General features: G+C 45.7%; 1 protein-coding gene and 1 long non-coding RNA gene across 2 annotated transcripts in view; one reads left to right on the top strand and one right to left on the bottom strand.

Annotated features, from left to right (window-relative positions):
* Positions 1–21132, top strand: part of LOC310766605 — a 157834-nt gene that overhangs the window by 44653 nt on the left and 92049 nt on the right. The gene's annotated exons all lie outside the window — the stretch shown is intronic.
* TRMT61A (tRNA methyltransferase 61A) overlaps positions 1–21132 on the bottom strand; it is a 65294-nt gene that overhangs the window by 42478 nt on the left and 1684 nt on the right. The window contains exon 2 of the mRNA XM_083619442.1: positions 17855–18219. Within this exon, the coding sequence (XP_083475568.1) occupies positions 17855–18185 (331 nt within the window). The 5' untranslated portion in view covers positions 18186–18219. The remainder of the gene's footprint in view (positions 1–17854; positions 18220–21132) is intronic.

Below are 21132 nucleotides of genomic sequence, written 5' to 3'. Positions count from 1 at the left end.
AAGAACAGTCTCCCTCTTTCCTTGGAGGTTTTTAAACAGAGGTCGGATGGCCACCATGCTGAGGTTCTTGAATTGTAGGGTTCGACTGGATGACCCTCAGGGTCCCGTCCAACTCTCCCTTTTCCACGACCCTATCTCCCAAGCCCACCTTCCTCCCATGCCAAGAGCTCTTAAGAGAGCCTTGCTGTTCTCCACAGCACAATGCCCCACCCTCAAAGCATCTTTATTTACTTCTGGGGAAACCGCAAGCCCCATGCTAAATTTCGCAGGCAAACAGGTCTGCCCATCGATTGCTTTGCGTGACAACAGCCGCGTGAAGCCTCTTGCCAGAAGGCACGCTTGTACGACCGGGTGGGGAATTTGGGACAACCCAGGGAGTGTAATGATTTCTGCCCCCCCCCAGAGGGTTAACCATTGCCCTCGCCCCAGGTCCCTCCCCATTCATCTCCGGAAGCAAACAGAAGGGATGTCAACACAGGAGGGGTGGGGAGAAGCAAAGGAGGCAGCTTGGCAAATGTCTCTCTCGGTTTCCCACTCGATATTCTGCTTCTACATTTTTAATTATCTGGCTTTTAAAAACCTGCTCCTGAACCACCAGGGAAGAAGACTGTTCTCCTTCCCTTTCTAAGAAACACCCCCCCCCCCAATTAAAGTTGGCTTTGGCTCTTGGGATTCATCGCATGCCAAGCCTGGAATCTGATGCTATTTGGTGGTGGTTGCTGTTTAATGGCAGGAAGAATGGTGGATCTTACCAACAAGGCAACACCACCTGTGGTAGAGAGGGAGGAAATTTGCTCAATCGACACCCAAATCAACACTTGAAAATATATTTCGCTTGGGGAGGAAAGGACTGTTGTAGGAGCCCCACTGATTTGACTCAAGGGTCTGGCTAGTTCTGCAACCAGCTGGAAGCATCTGGGGAGCTCACAATAGCTCTGCCCTGCTGCCTGTCCCCAGTATCTTGCACTCAGAGATAAACTGCTTCAGACTATGGATGCTCCATTTACCTACGAAAGCTAATAACCATTGATAGACGTAGCTCCTCTGTGAAGCGTCATTTATTCATGTTTTTAAAATGTATACCCCGCAAGTCACCATCAGGGCCCCGAAGCAACTTACAATTAAACACACACACACACGTAAAATTCAGAACGTAATTTCAACATCAAAGGTTAAAGCATCAGGGTTTCCGTAACGGCGCAAAAAGCCTCCTGGAATAAAACCGTTTTAACCTGGCGTCTGATCCTTAGCAGGGACAGCGCCTGACTGATTTCTTGTGGGAGGGAGTTCCACAGGCCCACTGCACTGGAGGCACAACTCCTTGCTGGCCTGAGTTGTGCTTCTGGTCCAAGGGGGACCACTAATAGTGCTTCCCCCAGATGATTCTAGTAATTGGTTGGGACATACATTGTAAGGCAATCTGTGAGGTAAATTTTCTATGTACACTCTCTGTATTTACTCCACATTCGGTGCAATCCCACCACTGGTTTCGGAAGCTGCGTACACGTGACATTGGCCACAGTCCATCCAGTATGTGACCTGTTTCTATCTTGCCATTTATTGAGGCATAATTTGATGTGTCCCCCCCAACCAGTTTTGATCCGAAATGAGAAAAAGAACAACCTAGTGGCGTTTCAAGCAGGTAATGGCTAGGCAAGCAGTTCAACGCAGTTCATGTTAATAAACCATTGGATGGGTGCTATAAGCCAGTTAAGATGGATATGAACCCTTCTGGCCTCCTCAATCATTGGAGGTTCTTTAGACAAGATAAGTGGATATCTGCTAGGGAAGTTTATGGTGCCGAATATTAAGGATGCTCAAATTGACACTCTCCCATATTGAGGGGGCGAGGTGCCTAGGAGACCCCTCTCAGACTTCTGACAAATGCAAGGCTGTGTGTGTGTATTTGTGTGCACAAAGCTGGCAAGTGAATGTCTCCTCATCCCTTCAACATGGGGGTGGGGGGGTGGGGGTGGCAGGTGGTGATGATGAATGGCACATGTCAGCCTGAACAGCGCAGCTGCCTCAGGGCAGATGGGTTAACCAAGCCTTGCATGTATTTGTAAAGTGAACTTCCATTTTTTTAAATTATCTGTCAGGGAAGGCAGAGTAGCCCGCCTTATTTGCGGGGAAAACAATGGCCTCAGAGAAACTCCCTAAGAGAAAAATAAGAAGTCCTGAGGTAAAACTGCAGGTTTGGGGCAACGGACAACAAGAACAACAAAAATACAGCAACAGGGGATGGGGGTTGGCCAAGGTTTTGAAAATGGTATAGGTGCAATTTACTCACAACAAAAGGCTAAACTAATTGTTAACAATGTGACGACAGAGGAATTTAAGATAGAGAAAGGGACACGACAAGGCTGCCCAATTTCCCCATTGCTCTTTATTTCGGTCCTGGAGGTTTTGCTAAATATGATTAGAAGGGACCATCTGATTAAAGGTATACAGGTCGGAGCCAAACAGTACAAATTGAAAGCTTTTGCAGATGACTTAGTACTGACACTACAGGAGCCAGAATCTAGTACTAAAAGAGTATTGGAACTGATTCAAGAATTTGGTCAAGTGGCAGGATTTAAGTTGAACAAGTTAAAAACTAAGGTTCTCGAAAAAAATTTAACATTGATTGAGAAAGAGAGGTTTCAGAAGGAGACAGGTTTAACACTGGTTAAGAAAGTAAAATACCTGGGGGTTAATATGACCGCTAAGAACTTAAATTTATTTAAAGATAATTATGAGAAATGTTGGTCAGAAGTGAAAAAGGATCTAGAAATATGGTCAAATCTGAAGCTTTCCTTGCTAGGTCGAATTGCTGTTATAAAGATGAATGTATTGCCAAGAATGTTATTTTTGTTTCAATCATTGCAAATTTTGTACAAAATGGACTGTTTCAAGAAGTCGCAGAGAGACATTTCTAGATTTGTCTGGCAGGGCAAGAAGCCCAGAATAAAATTTAAAATACTAACCGATGTAAAGGAAAGAGGTGGATTTGCCCTGCCAGACCTTAAACTCAGCAGCATTTTGCTGGCTGAAAGAATGGCTGCTTCTTGAGAACACAGACATTTTGGATTTAGAAGGCTTTAATAACGTTTTTGGGTGGCATGCATATCTGTGGTATGACATGGTTAAAGCACATACAGCATTTAAAAACCCGGACTTCCGGGTTAGCGCCATCGGCGAATGGCGGAGTTCCTCCGATCGGGGGAACGGGCTCCGTGGAAATTGGGTCTGCCCACCGCAGCGAAGGTGGGGACCCGCTAGAAATCCCAGGCGGAGGGAGCCTGGGAACGTGGGGTTCGGCAGAGCACCAGGAGCGCCTCCCCTACTCGCGGGGAACCCCAATTTGGGGCTCCGGAGCGAAGTGGGGTGAGCAGCGCGGTGCTGCGAACTGATTGCTATTTTCACGGAGGGAAGCCGCACAGCCATCGCCAGAGAGCGCTGACTTTTTCCTGTTGACAATTGGACTCTAAACAAGTACCTGTGAGTAAAAACGGAAAATTGGATTAAGAAATACTTGAATTAGGCTTTGAAGCGGGAAGGTTCAAAACAGGAAGTCTGCCTCCCGCTTTTTGTAAATAGACTGAAACAAAAACCTTACAATCTAATAGCCTGGAAAGTTGTTTTTAAAGGTTGGAATTTCCTGCATTTACAACTATTAAAACCCCCTTGGAAGCAGGTGAAAAGGGGGGGGGGGAATCTGACTGTTTAAGCCTGCAGGAGAGGGAGTGAAGGAAAATAAGTTTCCATCGTCTCAAACCTGGGAACGGGGTGTCAGGACAGAAATTGTCGGAGACGTCCATTGATTGTACGTGGAGCATTTTGACAGATAGTTAAAAAAGAGAACCAAACTGACTTCAATGCTGCCTTCTGCATTTTAAAGAAACAAAGTATTTGAAAATTGAAAATTTGAAAGTAACTTTCTTTTGTTGGACATGTTTTAAAAAGATGGATACAAATAGAAATTGTGTCCCCTAGAGGGAGCTTGTCAATTTGTTGCTGCAGTTTACTTGGAGACCTCACAGCTGCGAGATTGGGATCGTGGGACCAGCCGTTCGACCTTGAATAGAAATGTGTGGGGAGGAAGTTTTGGTGTCTGCTTTTTGCAAGATAAATGCTTTGCTGGAGCAGTTGCATGAGAAGACGGGTTTGATGAAGGAGAAGTTGGACTTGATGACTGCTGTAGCCAGTGAATATGGATTAACAGGAAACATAGAAATTATGCAGCGACCAACTCAGGAAATTGGTTCGACTGGGCAAGTGCAAGGGCAGATGAAGATGGAGGAGGCTGCGATCGCACCCCACGCAACACAAATGGAGAGATCCGAAGCCCTGCAGGAGCACAAGCCGCTGTTTTGGAAGACTGAATTTGGAGTGGGCCTGGGAGAGCCTGGAGTTAAGGAGGCTCTTAACTTTGGGAGGACTTGGAAATATGCTGACAACTATTTTTTGGATAGTTACTTTTGGGATTATAATGATGATGGCGGGGAGTGGGACTGTGGGGAATGGGCTAGTCTGATGAAGGAAGATGGATATAACTATTGGTTGGAATCCCCCAGAGACCTACTCCTCAAGGAGAAAGGGAAGAAATTAAGAAAGAAACCAACGAAAGATAAGGAAAAGTGTAAGCATAAACAAAAAGAAGAAAATCTGCAGAAGAGGCATAGAAGAGACTTAAGGGCCTCAGACATAAGATCACCAGGTTGATGGACTGGATGGAATGGACAGTAAGGACTGACATAACCCGAGACCAGGAAGAAGGGACGTTGGACAAAATTTTTTTTAAAAAAGCCTATGAAAGGAAAATTTTCTTTTTATTTTTGGAATTAGTGTAAAACTAATGAAATATTAGGGAAAATGTTGGAATGGAATTATCTGGCTTTAGTAGAAAGGATATAAGGAGTTATGTATAAATGTGTTTTAAATTTTGAACATTAAGGTTTTCTTTTTATGGTACGACAAGGTTAAATAAATCAAGGTAAATTGAATGACAGAATATGTCAAAAGATGGAAAGGACTTGTTGAGTTAACTAATAGGTTAGACTATCTAAATAAGAATTGAGAAAGACGGAAAGAATTTGCTGAAACAACGAATTAAATTAGAATACAAAAAGGGAGGTGTGAGAAGGTCAAAGAATTAAGCAAATGAAAAGATGTAATATGGGATTTGTCTTTCTTTCTTCTTTTTTTTCCTTTTTTGTTGTGATGTATTTGTTCCTTTTTCCTTCTTTTTTGTCCTTTTTCTTGTACTTTTGAAACTCTGAATAAATATCATTTAAAAATAAATAAATAAAGCATTTAAAAACCATATTGTCAGGAAAGCATTGTTTAATGTCTGGATAAGATATAAAGATTTACTTGAAAACAAAACCCTAAGGTGGTTATCACCGATGGAAGCGAAGGCTCAGAAAAAGCTCAATATGGAGGCCAAATGGCCGAAATATTGGGAGATTTTGGAACAAGAAGGAGATAAATTGAAATTGCAGAGTTTTGAGAAACTAAAAGATAAAGTGCGAGACTGGCTTCATTACTATCAAATAAGGGAGGCTTACAATCTGGACAAAAAAAATGGCTTCCAGGTGGAAAAATCAAAATTGGAAACAGAACTGTTAGACCCCAAAACTAAGATACTATCAAGAATGTATAACTTGCTGTTGAAATGGAATACTCAGGATGAAACGGTTAAATCTGCTATGATTAAATGGGCACAAGATGTTGGACATAACATTATGTTTGCTGACTGGGAACAGTTGTGGACCACAGGTATGAAATTTACGGCATGTAATGCCTTAAGAGAGAATATTATGAAAATGATATACAGGTGGTACATGACACCAGTCAAGCTTGCAAAAATCTACCATTTGCCCGATAATAAATGTTGGAAATGTAAAGACAATGAAGGTACATTCTTTCACCTTTGGTGGACATGCCCAAGGATTAAGGCTTTCTGGGAGATGATATATAATGAAATGAAAAAGGTATTTAAATATACCTTCCTAAAGAAACCAGAGGCTTTCTCCTGGGCATGGTCAGCCAATTGGTGTTAAAGAAGTATTGGACCTTCTTTATGTACGCGACAACAGCAGCAAGAATACTCATTGCAAAGTATTGGAAGACACAAGATCTACCCACCCTGGAAGAATGGCAGATGAAGGTGATAGACTATATGGAATTGGCGGAAATGACTGGCAGAATCCGAGACCAGGGAGAAGAGTCGGTGGAAGAAGATTGGAAGAAATTTAAAGATTATTTACAGAAACATTGTAAAATTAAAGAATATTAAAATGATGTCGGAATGAAATTAAGTGGTTTTAGCAGCAATGTTAAAAAAGGGTATGTAAAAATGGATGGTTAACAGGTGAAAATGTAAAGTTATAATATATTAAGATAAAGAATTAAGATAAAAACAAAGAGGGAAAGGATTTGCTGAAGTAACCATTTGAACTGGAATACAAAAAAGGGAGGTATGAGGAGGTCAGGGAAATAAGTGAATGAAAGGCAATATATTGAAAGATGGATTTACTTTTAACTGTTTTTACTTCTTTTTCTGTATTTTGTATCTTTTGTTTCGTTTTTCTATTTCTATTTTTTTTTACTTTTGTAATCTTTTTTGAAATTCTAATAAATATCATTTAAAAAAAACAAACAAAAATACAGCAACCAGGTACAACCAACAACAAAACTGCCCATTAACAAATTACCATAATTCATTCATTCATTCATTGAATTTGTACCACCCTATACCTGAAGGTCTGAGGGCGGTTACAACATAAAATCACAATATAACAAGACAAAATAAGTAATAAAAATAGCACAATCCGTGACATGTTAAAACCAGCCTAGAAAAGGCATGCCGCAGAAATGGTTTCTCATCTCCTTGGTCCAGATATACCTGCTGGAGCGAAAATGTCCCCTTGCACAGTTAATCGCAAGAGAGCGAGAGAGAGTGTTATTGTGCGATCTTCAAGCATAACACATTTGAATTTCGCTCCTCCTTTCGGTTCTTTGTCCTCATGAGGACTAGGAACTTGCCCCGAAGAGAAAAAGAGCAGCAGCAACAGAGCGAAATTCTCAAGGCTCATGGAGAGCATGGGAAAAGTCTGGAAGCCACATGAAAGCACTTGAGGCCGCGTGTGGGCTTCACGCCCACATTGTTCTTAGCTGCTAATTGCTATGCGGAGAATGCAGAATGCAACCCCATAGTTCCTCTACTTAGGCCACTAATGCTCTTTTCTGGCAGGCGTTTTCAGACAGTTCTGCCTCCCAAGATCTGCCATTGTTCCTGCCAATGTTCCCGTTGTTATGAGAACAAAATATCTGAAGTGCACAACCGTGTATAAATTAGTATTCCTGAAAGGCACCAGAGATAACGAGGCTTGGTGTGAGGGCTACACAAAGCCAGCCAGTCTCACACCAGCTAGCGGAATAATACTGTCCTGAATATGCCAGGAGGCCTCACGGTTGCAACCTGTTTCCAGCTCTAAAGAGAGAGACCATACCACCCTGAACCTGCTTGATCTCGGAAGCTAAGCAGGGTCAGGTCTGACTAGTACTTGGATGGGAGACCGCCTGGAAATACCAGGTGCCCTAGGCTTTTGCCTCCTTAAGAGATGGAACAGTTCAGTGAGTAGAGTATGAGACTCTTAATCTCAGGGTTTTGGGTTCAATCCCCACATTCGGCAAAATATTTCAACATTGCACAGGGTTGGATTAGATGACCCTTGTGGTCCCTTCCAACTCTACAATTCTGTGATTTTAAGATTCACATTCTTACAAGCTGATGAGCAGCAGTTATGAGATTCCTGGGAGAGACCAGGGCTAGGCCTACCATTAGGCAGTGGGGTGGCTACCTCAGACAGGTGATATTGAGTGTCGCGGAAAAGACAGCAAATGACTAACTTTTAACATTTATGTATTTGTTGGTGGTGGTGGTGATGGTGCCATCACCAGGGAGGTGCTTGTGGGACTTTCATTTGGTCCGAGGTGTCAAACTAACCTCAACAGTCTTGGGAGCCACAGGTCTTAATCCAACGTAGTCCCACTCAGAGCAGACATACTGAAATCAGGGAACCGAAATCAATTAATGAGTTTAATGGGTCGACTCTGAGCCAGTTAGACTGGCTAGAGGTCGCCATGAGCCAATCCTCCTTATGCAACATCCTGCCTGGTAGAGACAGAGGAAGAATATAACATGAAACAGAAACTCCTCAGTTCAAAGCTCACCTCTCCCATGAACTCATTCGAGGGCCCGAGAAGAGTCAAGTCACTCTCGGGTCTGCCCTCTCTGCCACGAAGAGGTAATGATACTCAAACGTCTTATTCATTATTTAATGTCCTGCATTTACGTTGCAGCTCCGCAGGAAAAGGTCTGTAGCAGGCTCAGAAGGCAAAACAGCAACCCGCTTGAAAAAGAACATAGAGTTGGAATAATCATCTAGCCCAGGGTTTCCCAAACGTGGGGCTTTAGCTGTTTTTGGACTACAACTCCCATCATCCCTAGCTAGTAGGACCAGTGGTGAGGGATGATGGGAATCATAGTCCCAAAGCAATTGCAGACCCAAGTTTAGGAAACCCTAACCCGGCAAAGCAGGAATATGCAGCTGACCCTTACAGGAATCGAACCCTCAGTCTTGGCTGTATCAACACCAGGCTCTAACCAAATGAGCTATCCAGCCACAAAAACAACAAATTATTATTATTTTTTTTAAAAAGTGAAAACGCTATTAGAATTCTAAGAGGGCCCAGGCTATGAAAGGCAAGTTGTTTAAAAGGCCTGGGTGAGTAGAAAGTTGCCAAAGGTGAACCTCATCCACAAAGCTCCCTGAGGTCAGGCGCTGTCTGTCCCCCCTCCTATTTCAGAGATGTGCTTAAGACCATTTTATTTATCCAAGCGTTTCCCGAATGAGATTTTCAGCTCTAGTCCACCGAACATCTTTTGCGACGGCACCGTGAATTTTAACAGTGCTGTTTTCAGTGCATAATTTACTGTTGGGCTTTCTGCACGCTGCTCTGAAATTTCATAATAAGGTGAGCAGCTTATAAATTCATTTCCGTGCAAAGAATTCCCTTCCTTGAGCTCTGCCACTGCCTGGTGCTCCCAATTATTCTATGCACACGCCAGTTATTCATCGACTCTCTGCCCCATATCCTGCCAACTCCTGAATAAAAGCGATGGGATGATGCGGTGAAAAGCGCGACCCCAAATCCCAGAGCCATCTCCCTTCACTCTGCCGTTGGCATGCCAGGCTCCTAAGAGACAGGAAGAAGACCCAGCCCCTTGCCAGGCTGCCCTGCTGAAAGTCTCTTTTTTAAAAAAGGTCGTTTGCTCTTGCACTCAACTGGAGCGCATTAATCATGCATGTGCTCGGTGTACAAATGAGAGCAGAATCTAGGTTACTTCACACCGCCGCTCTTCAGAGCTGCCCTCAGCTGCCTCAGTTGCTGCTTCGGGAATCAGCCATGCATACAAATGCCGTCCGCAGGCCGCCTAGACCCACCGCCAGGGCTCTTGCTGCAGCAAAGCAGATCAAATATTTGATCATAATTCCACATCCTTGCACACAAGCAAAACTGCATTACCGTAACTTGGCTTCGTGGTTTGACTTGCACCAGGAGCTGGGGGGATTCTACCTGCTCGCAAATACCTTATGCACTCTCAAGGCCCGAATCCAGAGCTGTGGCTTGGTTTCCAGGAACAACAAAGGGTGACTCATCGCCTACCATGTCCACCTGCTCAGCAAGAAACACACTCACAGGCACACACACACACACACCCTGCAATCATTCCAGATATCTACTAACTTGAAGCGGTATTGGTTTTCAGGAGAGCAGAGAGGATAGAGAAGGTTGGAAGGGGTGTGATTATTTTTGCAGATTCCAGCGGGGGGAAATCAAGCATCACCCTTTGTGACCTTGTGGAGCCAAACAGTACGAGCCCATTAGCAGGCCTCGGGAAACATGGATTAGGGCCTTGAGAGTGCATTCAGAGAGAAGGCCAGTTGCAGGAAAAAGCAAGGAAGGAGGTCAGCCAGGGTCCACCCACAGACAAAAGCGGCTAAGAGAATCCAATCGGAAAGCAGAACCTGCAACAAGAGAGGGCTGCAAATACGGTAACCTCTGCAGTAAAACATTGCATGTAAGTTGCAGGGTTTGGCTACTTGCCTCCAACCCTATGCCTAAAAGCAGGGGTCAGCAAACTTTTTCAGCAGGGGGCTGGTCCACTGTCCCTCAGACCTTGTGGGGGGCCAGACTATATTCTGAAGGGGGGGGGAATGAACGAATTCCTATGCCCCACAAGTAACCCAGAGTTGCATTTTAAATAAAAGCACACATTCTACTCATGTAAAAACACGCTGATTCCCGGACTGTCTGTTGGCCGGATTTAGAAGGCAATTGGGCCGGATAATAATAATAATAATAATAATAATAATAATAATAATAATAATTTATTATTTATACCCCGCCCATCTGGCTGGGCTTCCCCAGCCACTCTGGGCGGCTTCCAAAAGAATATTAAAATACATCAAACATTAAAAGCTTCCCTAAACAGGGCTGCCTTCAGATGTCTTCTAAAAGTCTGGTAGTTGTTGTTCTCTTTGACATCTGGATCTGGCCCCCGGCCTGTTTGCCTACCCATGCCTAAAAGTAAAGAAAGCTCCAGCCAGGACACCTGGGAAGACCCCTCTTCCCCTCCCAGAGCTACAATTTCCAGGGCTCTTTTTGAAGAAGGGTTGGTTGTTAAGCCACTCTGAGAAGCATAGCCGCTGCTGGAGGAGGCATGGCTTACATTCTGAGCAAAAGCATGCCATGCTGCAACTGTTTTCACAGAGGAGAGGGCTACCAATGGCTCCTCCTCCCTCTGACCACTCATTGTCGTCCCACCACCAATCCCTGGGCTCTGAGTTTTCTTCCCTTGGGGGTTCCCCAGCTGTTTCCTCCCACCGTTCCTCCAACCAGTCCATGAAACTCAAGCAGGGAGGCGGCTGTCGCACTCATGAGCTGCGCACCGGCTTCCCATAGGCGTCTGGTTGGCCCGTTGATGCGGGCCTGATCCTGCAGGGCTCTTCTCATACAGTATTCCTGTTTTGTTGCAGATATTACTTGTATATGCTGCAGGCAAGGAGATTTCAGTATTCTGGATGTACATATACTTAGAAATTCATACTGACGCTTTAAAAAAAATTTATAGTGGGATAGAAAAAGAAGGGGAAAAGAGCATAAATATTTGCCCTGTATTCAAGGAAGCACAATACATTTTTTTTTTTAAAAAAAAACCTTCATTTTGCATTCAACTGGATGTTCCACTGCAGAAAACCTAACAACTAAAGCCATGTTTCTCTTATTAAACAGTGCCTTATTATAAGAAATTTTAATCTCAGGGAATTTAACTAAATCGTATCTCATATCTTAAACAACTACCGGCTTTCAATGGTTCTGTCTGCCACTTCCAGCAATTTGCAATGATTATTCATGCTGCAATTAACAGACAAAGCGCACATTCTCTAATCTACCGTCCTCCATTTTAATAAAATTTTACGTACTACTGAGACAATTTTCCAGCTGCTTAAGATCTACATGTCAATTGCTTGGGAGCCACAAGTAGCTCCAACACCATGATTTAGCCTAAAATTCAGGTGTGGGGAACCTCTGACCCTCCTGATGTTCCAGCTCCCATCATCTCTGATCATTGGCTATGCTCCTTCCCTTTGAAGAGTGAGGCATGCACAACGCTTAATAGCAGCTGGAGTCCTAGGACGGGGTGAGTAAACAAGCATTCCTTCGAGTGGGCTGAGCCTGTGAAGTTTCTTTGTGCCAATGCTGGTGTCAAGACTCATCATCCAGGCTGCTTGCAGTAGACTCAAGCCAAGACTCAAGTCAAGGCTCATCCCAAGTTACGTTCCTTTTGTAGGAGGCTCTACACCGATAGTAGGTGGTGCTGCAGGCAGTTCCTCATCAGGAGGTATCTGACATGGAGTGTCTGGTGTCATGGGGGCAGAACACTCTTTGTCCACCCACTTCATCCCTCCCCTGGACAGAGTTCTCCATCCCACAAACCTTTGGTCCTCTCTCCAGGCTCAGACATCTGTTGGGTTCCTGCAGCTCTTTCTCCCATCCCACTATGAACCTCCCCAGGGTTGCACAGCTCCAACTTTCTGAGCTGCTCCCATCAGGATCTGACCCCCCCCCCCGTCCAAGGTGACACACAACCTCTTGTGCAAGATCTCAAGATGGAAGCCAGCACGAGGTTTCGCACAAACTCTTGTACAATGTCACACACATCTTCCGCTAGCCCTTGCACAACAGCTCATCAGGAACAGTGCCACCGCCAGAAGCTCCTCTCCCTACATTTCTGGATTTGCAAAGGGCTTAACTTAAAAGCCTGGCCAGCACAAAATACCAGCCCGATAATTTGCCAGCACAAGATGACAGCAACACGTCCTTCGGTTGTAACTTGGCATCCTCCACATATGCAAAATGTTATGAGGATTATATTACATCCTACTGAAAATGTGTAAATGAGTTATTTCCCACAGGGCGCGCGTGTGTGTGTGTGTGTGTGTGTGTGTGTTTGTGTCTACATTTCAATGTGGTCCTTTTCACAGAGCAAACTGCCTACCTCTGCTTGACAATATGTGCTGTCAAACGATTTGAAACATAAAAGCAGGCATGCAAAACAAGTCGGAGCAATACGTTCACCTCATCTGCCAGTAACCCACTTAAAAAAAGAAAAACCCAACATGATGTATGCAAGACTCGACGGCATAAGATTAAAAATCCTGCCCATCAAGTTGGCAATTAATTTCAGCATTAAGCCAACTCCAACGCCCCGAGTTCCTTGCACAACCACACAGGAACTCGTTTGCAGTATCGCTTCATTCAACGACAGCAGGAACGCAAAACATCTCTCCTTCACCTTTGGCCTAGCAGAAAGATGGGGGAAATATGGCCCAGCACACACATCCCTGAGCATTGGCTGTGCTGGCTAGGGCTGATGGGAGCTGGAAGTCCAGCAACATCTGAACAGCCACAGATTTCACAACAAGCAAGCACCTGGCCAGTAAATAAGTTTGCAAGAAGGCTATGGAGGTAGCTGACCAAAGTCTCATCCTCATTCCCAAAATGGCAAACCACCAGCAATTCTCAGTGCTACTGCAGACTTATATACAGAATCATAGAATTGTAGAGTTGAAAAAAGCTAGTGCGATTTTAGGCTGCATCAAGAGAAGTATAGCAAGCAGATCAAGGGACATAATAGTACTGCTCTATTCTGCCTTGGCCAGACCACACCTGGAGTACTGTGTCCAGTTCTGGGCACCACTATTTAAGAAGGTTAATGACAAGCTGGAAGGTGTGCAGAGGACGGCAACCAAGATGGTCAAGGGTCTGGAAACCAAACCTTATGAGGAACAGTTGAAGGAGCTGGGTATGTTTAGCATGGAGAAGAGGCGACTGAGAGGAGATATGATGGCCATCTTCAAATATCTGAAGGGCTGCCACATGGAAGATGGAGAAAGCTTGCTTTCTCCTGCTCTTGAGGGTAGGACTTGAACCAATGGCTTCAAGTTACAAGAAAGGAGATTCCAACTAAACATCAGAAAGAATTTTCTGACAGTAAGAGCTGCTCAACAGTAGAACAATCTCCATCGGGAGGCTGTGGACTCTCCTTCCTTGGAGGTTATTAAGCAGAGGTTGGATGGCCATCTGTCATGGATGCTTTAGCTGAGATTCCTGCAATGCAAGAATCTCACCCAAAGTGGGACTCAAACCCACGACTCTGAGATTAAGAGTCTCATGCTCTATGCCCTGAGCTACCTTCTAGGCCATCATTATTTTGCCTCCAGGTTGCCAAAGCAGAGGGGCCAGGATGACTCCATGCTGGCTTCCAGGTGCCAATCTCCAGCCTAATGTTTTGTGACGTATTACAGAAACACTGAGTTGAAGCAACGAAGAGGCATTCTGGACCAGCCTCAGATGTTGTTGAGACTACAACTCCCATCATCTCTTACCACTGGCCATGCTAGCTGGGGCTGATGGGAGCTGAAGTCCAGAAGATCTGGAGGACACCAGGCTGGTGAAGTATAACATAGATTAACCCCTTGCCCAAAAGGACAGACCCATCTACCAAACACCAGCCAACCTAAAGCAACCTAAAGAATCCAGAAAACAAGGTCACAGTTAATTAAGACGGTGAGAATTGCCACACACATGATGAGTTTCCTCATTCAGTAAGAATTACCATATGAACCGAAAACATGAGGTTTTCCCACACGTAACTGGTGCCCCCCAGCAAGGGTAGAGCCCTGACTCACATGCAAAGTTCTACTGAATGATATGGGAACAGGTGTGAGCATGAAAATCTCTCCACAGGCATGTCGCTCTCCAATGGCAAGTGCACTGCTTTCTTGCAAACGGGGCTGTATCACAGAATCTCAAAGGAGTTGGAAAAGTCAACGCTGCTTTGATGCGGGAAATCCTCTGCTCTCACTGCCCCAACTAAGCAGCCATTCAGCCTCTGCTTAGAAACATCTAATGGAGGAGAGTCCCCTGCCTTATAAGGTAGTATGTTCCATGCAACACTGGAAGTTACAGGTCAGACCATTGGGTGCATCCAGCTCAGTACGGGGTACACTGACTAGCAGTGGCTTTCTAGGGTTCGCACAAGTGTCTTCTCCCAGGCTTAGCTGGAGATGCTCGGAATTGAACTCAAGACTTTATGCATGCAAACCAGAAGCTGCAGCCCCTTCCCCTAGCATTTACATGCATGCCAGTTAACATTCCATGAAACCAAGGAGGCCACTGCGTAAGTGATGGCTGACCTTTTTCTTTATTTCATTATGGCATAATTCATTAGCAGAGGTCGAAACGAAGGCCGCTTGCCCTCTAGCCCTGCAGTAGTCAGGAGCAAACACAGCAAAGCTTCTCCCATGTGCCATCTGCTGTAACCACAATCCCAGGCAAAGAGATCATCTGCTTTGGATGCAGAAGGCCTTGGATTCAAATTCAGGGCAGGGCTGGTAATGTCCCCTGCCAGAAACCCTGGAGAACTGCTGCCAACCAGTGTAAGGTAAAGGGACCCCTGACCATTAGGTCCAGTCATGGCTGACTCTGGGGTTGCGGCGCTCATCTCGCTTTATTGGCCGAGGGAGCCGGCGTACAGCTTCCGGGTCATGCAGCCAGCATGAGTAAACCGCTTCTGGCGAACCAGAGCACCACGGAAATGCCGTTTACCTTCCTGCCAGAGCGGTACCTATTTATCTACTTGCACTTTGACGTGCTTTCGAACTGCTAGGTAGGCAGGAGCTGGGACTGAACAACGGGAGCTCAACCTGTCGCAGGGATTCGAACCGCCGACCTTCTGATCGGCAAGCCCTAGGCTCTGTGGTTTAACCCACAGCGCCACCAGCGTCCCACCAATCAGTGTAGACAACACTAAAACAGATGGGACAAATGGTTTGACTCGGTATAAGGCAGCTTCCCTATCTTCAAAGTAAGGATAATACAACATGAATTGGTTGCCAAAGTTCACCGCCTCCTCGGACCGCCCGTGGCTCCATCTTGCTTCCTGCAGGAACTAGCAAGTACCCATGGGATCTGGCTATCCGCTCTTTATAGCTAGTGTAAGGGATCAGGCAGAAATCCAGCAGCTGTTGAAAGAGCTGAAGGCACTAACTGCTGGAGTAATAATTTTGAGATGCCTCCTGCAAGTGCCACATTTTGGAGAGCTGAGGAAAGTCAACATGTGTTCGCCTCTACAGAGTTCCATCCTTATTTCAGACATCACGATATAACGGTACATCATAATGTTTAGCTGGTGATATATAGCGGTGTTGAAAACCAGGTATCACCAAGCCTGACCAACATCATTTTTGTTGTTCTAATATAGCTAATGATAGTTTAAGGTGGTATAATTCTGCTTTAAATGTACTGTGCAAGAGGATTCTTCATCGCCACAGGCCTACCAACAGAGCGCCTATTTACAATCCCGAAAGTACAGTCTAGCCTGGCTCTCTGTGCTACTGAAGCTGCCATCTTGGATTTCCCAACCCTAAACTTAAGCTCCATCTGCAGTACACACCGAAAGCAGTATCCTGCCATCTTAGGTTTCTTCCATGGTTTTCCCCAAAGAATTCTGGGGGCTGCGGTTTGTTATGGGCGCTGAGAGTTGCTAGGGTGCCCCTATTCCCCTCTAAAATTCTCAAAATGGTTGAGCAGTCATTCCCTCTTCCCAAGGAATGCTGGGAACTTCAGCTCTGTGAGGGGAACAGTAGAGCTCCCAACAACTCCCAGCCCCCTTAAACTAAAGTTGCCAAGATTCTTGGAGGGACGCCATGCCTATTTAAAGTGGCACCATGCTGCTTTAAACACAGGTTGCAGGTGGGGCCTTACCTGGAGAGGCTAATAAGACTGAAGCATGACCGAAAGACTCCTAGCAATTTCTAGTGCAAAGTTCAAAGCATCAACTCAGTCCTTGGAGCTGTTTACCGGCAGTGCAAGTTTCCCACATGGAAGCGGGGAGAAACATCCTGCTGAATAAGGAAACAGGATGACAGATGGCATTTCGGCCGTCCAAGAAAGATACTGTCATGCCCAGACGCCTGCCAAAAGCTTGTGCAATCATAACAATAATCCTTTCGCTCAAAAGTCATGGGCTTGTTTTCTGACATCATGCTGCATGGGATGTGAGCACATCGGGCAGCGAGAGTGTGGGGAGGGGTGTTCTCAGAGACCACCCTCCCCTGGGTGGAATTCTCTCCCACAGAGGGCCTGCCAAAGACCAACCCTGAGCACCTGCAAGACCCACCTGTTAAGCCTTTGGGGGCTGAAAAGCCAAGTTGCAAAAGAACAGCAAAATTTCAATGAATTTGATTTGAATGCTATTCCAGTGCTTATTCTTAGAATCCATTGCCCTGAGTCTTGAAGACCAGACATGCTATTAAATGCATACCCACATCAACTTAAGCACAGCTATTTATTTACAGTCATACCTCGGGTTAAATATGCTTCGGGATGAATATTTTCGGGCTGCGCTCTACAGTGACCCGGAAGTAACAGAGCGCGTTGCTTCGGGGTTTCACTGCTCACGCATGCGCAGACGCTCAAAATGACATCACGCGCATGTGCAGAAGTGGTGAATCGCGACCTGTGCACATGCAGACGTGTGGACGCAGGTTGTGTTTGCTTCAGGACGCGAACGGGGCTCCGGAACGGATCCCGTTCACATCCAGAGGTACCACTGTATTCACTCATTCCATACCATGGCACCTATTATGACGTTATTTCAGCACAGGGCATCTGATCGCCGCAATCCACACATGCAGATACCTCAGCTCAATGGACCCTTTTGCACATTGAGATGGAAGGCAGCTATTTTCCCCGGCTAGTTCAGTCTTCCCAATCTTCCCACAGCTATGCTGCACACCACACCGGCAAAGAGAGGATGCTTGGGCGGAAGAGAAGGATTTGGGTGTCCTGCTCCTTTGAGTGTCCCCCAAACCACGAAGATCAAGATAGCAACATGCTAGATTCCAAGCCGGACAGGAAGAAATGCACCCGTCGAAGTGTGTGAGGTCCCCGCACCCACCCAAAAAGGAAAAGCCCCTTTCAAAAGCCAGACTGGCATGACCCTCCAGGTCTCTTCCAGCTCTATGATTCCTTTTGAATAAGAAGTAACGACCGTGCTACAGACACAGTAGTAGTACCGGGAATAACAATACGTGCAAAAGGAATTTCCCCAGTGAAAACAGTAGTAATAAAATGAGTAATTTTAAGGCCATGCAATGGAAATAGTAATAACAGTACCCCCCGAGAAAGTATTCCCAATTGCCATTATCAAATGCCATGCAACAAGAACCATTACCTGATTCACAGACAACGGACCCCGGCTTCAGCTCGAGCATCATGGTGATGAGAGAGATGTCCGTCGAATACAGGATCTGCGTCCGGTGGGGGAGGTTCAGAGTCCACAGCTCGGGAGTCGGGTGAAGAATATACACCCAGCCTCCTTTGCTGCAGGTCACCTTGGAGCCATACTGCTTGCCTATCAGGTCAGTGGAATGCCTGATGACGCCATACTTCGTCTGGGTTTTACTGCCGTGCTGCACCTTCACCGGAAACATGGACTCGTGGCCCAAGAAGACGATCGCCGTGTCCCCTTCCTTTATCGTCTCTCTGTAGTCGATAAAACTCATTGCAATAGTCTTGTGGCTGGCAGGTTAGCTGGAGCTAAGGAAGAAGGGAACACACAGATGGCTTATTTCCCCCCCTCTGTGCTCATTCCTGCCTCCAAGATTTATACTTTGGGGGGTGGCAAGGCTCAGGCTCAGGGGCCAAATGCGTCCTTCCAGGACTGGGTACCCGGCCCTCAAAGCTCTCCCTGGGCCACATCCGCTCTCTGTTCCTGTTTTGCACCCTGATCGGTTTTTGCCTGGCTGGAATGTGTCCCTGAAATCAGATAATGCCTCTAGCTTCCCTGGATATATGGATCTGAGAGAGTCACAAAGGGACTGCCACCCATGAGGTACTCTTGGGAGTTTGCTAACACAGCTGTTGTATATTTAGCTGTGGCTAGCAACTCAAACCAGGTTTCAGACACTGAGGTCTTGAGTGAAGTACATGTTTTGTCCACAGGAGAGACAAAACCACACCTGAAGGTTGCAAGAGTCAACACTGTTCCTCAGACCAAGGTAGAGCATGGAAGAAAAGTAACCAGAGGTTTGAACTGGGAAGTTGGCAGCCTTCCCCGGGGGGGGGGGGGTGTTTCCAACAGTATCACCCTATAAATACCGTCCTAAAAGGTAAAGGGACCCCTGACCATTAGGTCCAGTCGTGACCGACTCTGGGGTTGCGGCGCTCATCTCGCTTTATTGGCTGAGGGAGCCGGCGTACAGCTTCCGGGTCATGTGGCCAGCATGACTAAGCCGCTTCTGGCGAACCACAGCAGTGCACGGAAATGCCATTTACCTTCCCGCCAGAATGGTACCTATTTATCTACTTGCACTTTGACGTGCTTTCGAACTGCTAGGTGGGAAGGAGCAGGAACCGAACAATGGGAGCTCACCCCGTCGTGGGGATTCAAACTGCCGACCTTCTGATCAGTAAGCCCTAACCCTAATTAAATCCCAGTCTCCCTTCATCGCAGTTGTGATTCCAAATACGAAGGAATGGGCATGATTCTCACCAGCAGCAATCTTGGGCAACCAGTTCTGCTCAAAGCACAGTTCCCTCCCCGCCCCCCTGCCCCCATTTATCACTCTAGGAAATAGGAGTTAACCGATTCCTAGGCTCACAGTTAAGTGGGCGACTTCAAATGTATCCCAGAGGAGCAGAGATCTCGAAATGACAGGGACCATCGCAACCCAACTCTCATCCGACAGGGATATGATTTCTAAGCGGGCAGAATATAAATAAACCACAATGCACATCCCTTGTGGATTAGAAGGGCTGAGAAGCTCCTTCTCAACATACAGACACACACACAGACACACACACACACAAACTGGACAGGTAAGCATTCCAAGTACTAACAGATTTATAACACAGGCTTAACAAAATACCTCATTGCAAAGCATATCGCAAGCATTCAGGCCTGCAGCATGTCTTGATCCAAATGACAGTGCTTAATTTTTTCAAAAAAAACTTATTACGTATGCATTTAGATTTATCCTGTAAGGCACCTTGTGATCACCAGGTGAAGGATGGTATAGAATAATAATAATAATAGGATCTTAGAGTTGGAAGGGACCCAAGGATCATTGTCTGGCCCCCTGCAATGCAGGAATCTCAGCTAAAGCATCCATGACAGATGGCCATCTGGGCCCTGCTTAAAAACCTCCAAGGAAGGAGAGACTACCATTTCCCAATAGCAACAACAACAATGTATATTGAACCTGCCTACCCTATAAGAGGAGCGCTGTTGGATCAGGCCATAAGCTTGTTGAGCCCAGCAACCTGTTCTCACAGTAGTCAACTGTAAAGTTAAGATTTATTTATTTTTGCCCCAATATGCATCACTTAGTTCAGGGCTCTTTCAAACTTGGGTCTCCAGCTGTTCTTGGACTACAGTTCCCATCATCCCTGACCTCTGGCCCTGCTGGCTAGGGATGATGGGAGTTGTAGTCCAAAAAACAGCTGGAAAGCCCCAACTTGGTTCTTGCTTGCATGACCCAGAAAACATGACACGTAATCCAAGATGCAATGAGAGCTGCTGTCAATTAAGTGTTCAGGAAAATCCCTTTGCACTCTCGGTATCATCATCATTAGATCTTGTACAGGTGGAATGTGCAACAGGTTTCTGCGATGTGGAATGCTGTTCTAAGGTTTTAGCCAGCCGGCTGGCCAGGCCCTTTTCCAATCCATTTCCCCCTCCCTCCTTGGTTTCCTGCCTCCCCAAAGCCCTGTTCCATGACCTGAAAACACGGGAGTCCACCCAGCACTGTTGATTCCTCCCTCTCATGCATGGATGGTATAGTTTTAGCAAACCAAAGGATAGGTGTTTAGAGAATGTGCTTATTATTAGTAGACAGAATACTCTCAAGGCCACGTTAAGCTCTGAAGAATAGGCTCAGAAAAGCATTCTGAGAACTTAACACTCAAAATATCACTCTGCATCCAGTTCTCAGCCTAATAATTAATAAGATTACATTCAATGCAAATTTCATCTTTGCATCATAAGGAGGGAGACGCCATCCTTTTCCCCCATCATGTGCTCCCAACACACTGTGCTATTAGAAAGCAATTGAGAGGCAAGTGCAGTTAATTCCGAAACGCTAATTAAGTGCTGCGATCCTGCCTTCTGATTTGATTAACTTCCATTTGCAATTTACAAGCTAATGGGATTTTAAAGAGAGGAAAAGAAAAAATGCAAAAAAGAGAGGACAAAATGACGAGCAGGTGGCAAGAAGAAACCTTTGGGCTGGAATTGTTAATTGCATAAATACAGTTTTTAAAAACAGCTTTGCTCCTGTATGATTAAGAGAAGCAGAATCAGAGAGATATAGGTGAAGCTTTTCCATGAATGGAAACAGGTGGCAGAAAACACTTTGCCTACTAGATTTTGGGGACTGCTGTAAAAGAAATGGGTGCAGGGCTGGGGTTTTTTTCCATTTCTTTTCTTCCAAAGGTAACAGCTCTGCACTG

This window comes from Podarcis filfolensis, assembly GCF_964270895.1.
Source record: "Podarcis filfolensis genome assembly, chromosome: 1".
Classification (NCBI taxonomy): Eukaryota; Metazoa; Chordata; class Lepidosauria; order Squamata; family Lacertidae; genus Podarcis; species Podarcis filfolensis.
Note: the sequence above shows the minus strand (reverse complement) of the source record. Positions and strands in the feature narration are given on the sequence as shown.